At 38.1% G+C, this 6,178-nt stretch overlaps 2 protein-coding genes and 1 pseudogene across 3 annotated transcripts, besides 1 other annotated feature; 1 reads left to right on the plus strand and 2 right to left on the minus strand.

Annotated features, from left to right (window-relative positions):
• Positions 1-420, plus strand: TVAGG3_0703030 (uncharacterized protein; the record flags this gene model as incomplete). Its single annotated transcript, XM_051243457.1, has 1 exon — positions 1-420. One exon carries the CDS (start codon positions 1-3, stop codon positions 418-420), a length of 420 nt encoding a protein of 139 aa, XP_051090044.1.
• Positions 1-3,006: part of a mobile genetic element that runs on past the window's edge.
• TVAGG3_0703040 lies at positions 722-1,579 on the minus strand (annotated as a pseudogene). The gene has a single exon. A coding segment is annotated over exon 1 (858 nt).
• Positions 3,007-4,664: 1,658 nt separating the features above from the next.
• On the minus strand, positions 4,665-5,238 carry TVAGG3_0703050 (protein of unknown function, DUF4106 family; the record flags this gene model as incomplete). Its single annotated transcript, XM_051243458.1, has 1 exon — positions 4,665-5,238. A coding segment is annotated over one exon (574 nt), but the record flags the coding sequence as incomplete, so codon positions are not given.
• Between the last annotated feature and the right edge of the window lie 940 nt (positions 5,239-6,178).

A 6,178-nucleotide genomic window follows, 5' to 3' on the forward strand; every position in this document is an offset into this window, starting at 1 on the left:
ATGGACGTATTCGGATATCTTATTGAATTGAAGCAGAACAAAGTTTATACTCACAAACAATACAAATACATTAACAGAATAGTTCTTTACACAAACAATGGAAAATGTTATAGAATAGCAGTCTTTGCTGAACCTAAATATTTTCATAAAGCAAAGAAAGTTGGTATAACTGGAATGGTGAAAGTTCTTGAAGCAGACAAAAATATAACTTCAAAACTTACAGATATTACTAAAGGAAAGTTTATAATACAATATTATGTCAAAACTGGCGTACTGTCAATATTTGACGGAGAGAAGTCAGTTCAAGAACAACTTACTGACCTGCTGCCAAAATCTGCTCGATGGAAGCTGTCGTTATGCCAATCTGAGGAGCCCCAGCAGGTTTCATCGAACGAATCTTCAAAAGAGCATCTTCCGTGAAAAGTGCTATTGGTTTTGTAAACTTCTTTGCTCTCAATTCATCTGGACCGTCTCTGTCACCAGTATATTGTATTTGTACAGTACCAACAGTTGAAATACCACCCATAAAGTCTTCTGAGTCAGCAAATGGAATGCCAAGCCAAAAGTTTGAACGGTCTCCATTTGTATATTGAGTTTTTTGACCTCCTGTATGAGTCCATACTTTCACATATGGCATAATTAGAATTTTGCATTTCAGGGTTAATGGTTGTTGTGAAGTTGTTTGTTAAAGTTCATAGCATCTAATGTCAAGTTGTATGACCTCATATCCTCAACTGTAGAATATTCTTCTCTTGGATAATATTTGCCATCTATGTTTATATGATATTTAATACCAGGGTTGTAGAAACAAGAATAGTCATTTATAGTTCGTCTGAACAGTACAAACATAGTATCTGCATGTTTCATTGCAGTTGTTAAAGCAATATCTGTTCTTGCACCTGCGGCTCCTGGATTTTTGGTTTCCAACTTCACCTGCAAAGTCTTTGACAGATATTTGGTGTATAGGGAACATAAGTGGAACTGCAATATATTTGGCAGCTAAAGCATTTGAAATATCTGGGTCCAACATATAGACTGCAAGTCTGCTTTCTATTCTCTTGCACAAACTATTCGCATGTGAACTTAACTGGGTCCCAAGCAGTTCCAGCAGCATTGAAATAATAGTTTACTTCATTGTTGAAGTTTGAGAAACCAAAGTCTAAGTCAACTTTGTCTTTGCAAAATTCGGCGAATGACGTTTGATTTGTTCCCTTTACGTCTGTAATAGTGAATGGTCTTGTGTTGGTGCAATGACTAAGTTATTTTTGCTTGGAGTAAGTTCGATAGAAATTTTCCTGCCCAGTTTGGCAAGTATCTTAAAAACCTGAAGATGAGGAAAGATGACAAAGGAACTCTAAGTTTCAGTTTTACTTTGGTTATGCTGCTGCAGTTTGTCCAGAAAGGTTAACATAAACTCCTGGAACGTTAGGGTCAAGTCTTCTTATTTTCTCAATAGTTGCATACTGGTCTGTTTGTTCTCTAGCTTGTGGTTGTACTGAGTTTCTCAAAGCGAACCATTCATAGTTTGCCCATGTTACTGTTTGAACTAAGTCAGAGTTAGAATATATCTTATATCCATGAAAACTTCTGGAGCATATTGGTATCCGACATAGAAAATTCCATTGCAACCTTTCTTGTCAGACAATTGCAGAAGGTTTTATTTCAATGTCTTGTTCCACGTATAAGAATGAGTTGTCAATAGAAATAATATGAAACCTGTCGCAAGCAATATCTACTGTTGTTGAAGAACCTTCTCCAAACTCACCTACGTTTCCATAAGAAACAGCAGTTGTATATTCGTAAGTTCCAAGAACTATTTCTGACCTTCTAATGGCATTGTCGCATTCGTTATACCATTCGGAAACATTTCCGTTCATGGCATCCAAAACTGTTGGCGTTATATTCTGAGCGGCGTACATTTCATATGGGTAAAACTATAGAATAGTTGGATTTATATGTCATAATAGAACCCACTCGGACCAAGCTTTACTTTCTTCCTGACTGAGTTTTTAACTGAGTTTTTAACTCTTCTTTTTCCTTCATTGCCACTACTTTCACTAGATGAAGTTACTTCTTCACTACTTTCACTTTGTTCTACTCTTCTCTTCTTCTTTGGTGTCGCTTTTGGTAACTTGCCCTCTGCTTCAAGTTGTTGCATCTTTGCCTCATGTTCACCTAGTATGTTGTAAATTTCCCATGTCTTTTTTGCCTTTGGGCTCTGGTCGCCCATCTCAGGTAACCTATATCCTAGAAAGATTTTGTCATAGTTTGTATTTGAGTCTTCGCGTATTGTTTGCATGACTCTTCCTGAGTTTCCGGTTCAAGCTCTTCAAACAGAGCTTGTCCATATGGAATAAGCTCGTTTCCAATATATGTTTTTGTAGCCATTCTGGTTTTCTTTCCATGTAACCAATAATATCTTTTGTGAATGGGAAAGCTTTTACCCAACGTTTCAGTCTTGCGTCATTTATTTCTGTAGTTGGTTTTATTTTGTCATGGAACATGTTTTTCAATACTAACATTTCATTTGGTACTGTCCATTTGAGTTTTCTTAAATATTCATCCCTTCTCAGTTCATTGTCTGCAAAATAAGTTTTTATGACATTTTGCAAACTTTCGTTTGCAAGGTCATGTACAATAGGTTCTCTTCCTTCTCTCTCCCTAACTCTCTTTCTAAACTCTTCACCAAAATACCATCTCTATGGTTCTGTGTAGTTCTTTGAGATAAATGTTCTAGAACGTCAGGTGTTATATTTCCCTCAGCCATGTTCATTTCATACTGGTCCAAAATATCTGCATCTTTCATATCTTTCAATGGCATTAAAGCCGCGCTGAAATACCCGTTATATCTGGTTCACCATTCACTTCCATTGCGTCTACAACTTCTTGGAATTGAGGTTGTAAGTTTATGAACCACCTATCCGGATTAGCTTTAATGACCCATCTCATTGTAGTTCCATAGTCTGCAGAAACAAAAGTAGGTTTGTTTCCATATTGGTTAGGTTCTGAATGAACTTTAAACAATGTTTCATTTCTATATGTTTTGTTGAAATTAAACCTTTTATTTCACCGAGTTCAGCCAAAGATTGAACGTTATATGGTCGTAAGTAAAAAGGATTATTGTATTTGCGTACATTTTCTTTCAGTACTTCCATTCTATGCTGAATATTTTCATCTGATGTTGGAGTCTTTTGTATGTCGGTGAACATTTTTCGAATATTCTTCTACTATGTCAGCCGAATTTTTCTTAGACTCTTGGAAAGATTCCATATTCCTCATACTCTTGTTGAGGGTCAAGATTTTTCGGCTGTTCCAAATCTTCATCTAGTTCTGTGAAGTTAGTTTCCAAAGGAGGGACTTGTTCGTTTCCTTCAGGCTCTTCTAGCTGTTGTTGCTGAACTATTTCTTCATGTCTGGTTGTATCTGAACTTCTTCCTGTTGAGTTTCTTGTACCTCATCTGCTGGCATTTCATATATTCCGAGACCGTTTTTAACAAGTTCCCTATCTAAGTCATCCGGACTCATAACCTTTCTTCTTTCGTTCCGTCTCTATTTTTTACGCGTTTCATGAAGAGAGTTGAATTATCATTTATCTCTGACATCAATATCTCGGAGTAAATTCATTCATGTCATTTGATGATATGCTATTAAATCATATCCCTTAGCGAGCTTGTATTTTCCACGTTTGAGATTATATCCGATTTGATGCTGAACCATAAAGCTAAATAGTTCGGGTCAGTATTTCCTTCCTTGAACTTTCTAATAGCTTCTTTATATCTGTCACTAAAGTCAAGAGTATCTGGGTAACCATAATCTTCCTTAAGCATTTTTAAGAATTCTTGGTTTCCTTTTTCTCTACTTCTTTATGTCCTTGCTCTGTTTGTGGTTGTTGTTGTGCAGGGTTTTGAACTGTTGGTTGGTTGTTGTTGTTGTGCTGGTTTTGAACTGTTGGTTTTGTGTTGGTTGTTGTTGTTGTGCGGATTTTGAACTGTTGGTTGTTTGTGCAGGGTTTTGAACTGTTGGTTTTGGTTGTTGTTGTTGTGCTGGATTTTGAACTGTTGGTTGTTGTGTTGGTTTTGGTGCATGCCTGTGTCTGTGTCCATGTGACGATGTAAATGTTTTAGGTAGTCCTGGTGCAGGTGCATCTCTTGGAGGGTTTGGTGGTATATAAGTTCCACCCTGGCACATATGTTTCCATCTGCAGCATAATGTCCTACCTGACTTTTCGTTTTTAAGAAAGCATTACTAGGTCTGTTTTGGTCTGTTGTAACTCTTTTTTCTTGACTTTCCACAACAGTTGCTCTAACGGCGTCATAGGCACTTTGAACTGCCTGTCTCGTTGCTGCATCTGTTATTTTCGTCATATTTTGTGCTACTTCTCTTAACTCTTTGTCGAACCTTCAGACTTCAGTTTCTTTCCAGATGAGAAGTCGTTCACTAGTTTCACCTTACTATGAAGAGCTTCGAAGGCATTCTTAAAGTCAGCATTCATTAAAGCTTCATTTGAACTGTCTTCATCCGCTTGTATTTTTGTCCTTATTGACCCTATAAGTTGGGCTGCTTTAGCGTTGGCTTGGGCATCTAACCAGTCATTATTAGCTTTTTATATTCTGCGCTTTTCATTGCCTTTTGCATGGCTGCGTCGTTATTTTTACTTTCTTGTGCTAAGTTTTCATACTGTACGGTTTGGTTTTGCAACTGTAAAAGTTTTTCTGCCTTTACATTTGCTTCAACTTCTTTTTTATACTCATCGCTATCCATATATGTCTTCATGGCTTTTTGTTTTATCTCTTCATCTTTCAGTACTTTATATTGAGTAGTATGGTTTTTCAAATTTATAACATCTTGTTCCATTTTTGCTACTTCTGCTGCTTTTTCTGACACTTTTTTCGCATATTCCTCTGTACTTAGTTCTTTCAGTTGTTCTTCTTTCTTCTTTTTCTCTACGTTTAACTCATTGAGTTTCTTTGTGTGTCTGTCATATTCTAGTTTCTTTTCGTTTTCACTTATTTGTTTCTGTATGTCTATGTTTGACTTTTTGACATCTGTTATTTGATTTTTGAGTGAACTCAAATTCATTTGACTTTGAGGGTTATAAGCTGTTCCGTCTGCAGCTCCACCATAGCCTGCCATTTTCGCTAAAAGTGCCGCTCTTAAACCTCCACTCTGTGCACCAATAACTCGGTTTAAAAGCATAGGGTTGCTTGACATTTGTTGCAACATAGTGGGGTCATTCATCATTTGTTGTTGCAACTGTTGTTGTGGTGTCAGTTTTACTATTGGATGTTTCAATGCTCCCTTCCTCTTACGTATATTCTTACGTAGCTTACGTGGCATTTTAAGTGAAGTAAAAAACGGTTTTTGACAGATGTTTATATGACACTTTTTGTTCAGCACAAAAAACTACTCGGTCAAAGTGTTGTCAGTTTTGTAAAATAACCGTCCGATCTCATTCTATAAGGGGAAAAGGCTTCTCAAAGTATACTTCCTTGGAACGCCTGTAACTTTTCCTGTAGCGACGAGAGACCATTACTTGTCCGGACAAAGTTATACTATTTCGAGTGCTCTACAAAAAAGTCAACGGCTGGCTCGTCCTCAGAAATTTTTTATGGGCTAGAGGGCGCAACGCGCCTGGAAGCCCTCCGAATAAAAACTTCATTTATACTAAACATCTTCGGGGCTAGAGGGCGCAACGCGCCTGGAAGCCCTCCGAATAAAAACTTCATTTATACTAAACATCTTCGGGGCTAGAGGGCGCAACGCGCCTGGAAGCCCTCCGAATAAAAACTTCATTTATACTAAACATCTTCGGGGCTAGAGGGCGCAACGCGCCTGGAAGCCCTCCGAATAAAAACTTCATTTATACTAAACATCTTCGGGGCTAGAGGGCGCAACGCGCCTGGAAGCCCTCCGAATAAAAACTTCATTTATACTAAACATCTTCGGGGCTAGAGGGCGCAACGCGCCTGGAAGCCCTCCGAATAAAAACTTCATTTATACTAAACATCTTCGGGGCTAGAGGGCGCAACGCGCCTGGAAGCCCTCCGAATAAAAACTTCATTTATACTAAACATCTTCGGGGCTAGAGGGCGCAACGCGCCTGGAAGCCCTCCGAATAAAAACTTCATTTATACTAAACATCTTCGGGGCTAGAGGGCGCAACGCGCCTGGAAGCCCT

This window comes from Trichomonas vaginalis, chromosome III, assembly GCF_026262505.1.
Source record: "Trichomonas vaginalis G3 chromosome III, whole genome shotgun sequence".
Classification (NCBI taxonomy): domain Eukaryota; phylum Parabasalia; order Trichomonadida; family Trichomonadidae; genus Trichomonas; species Trichomonas vaginalis.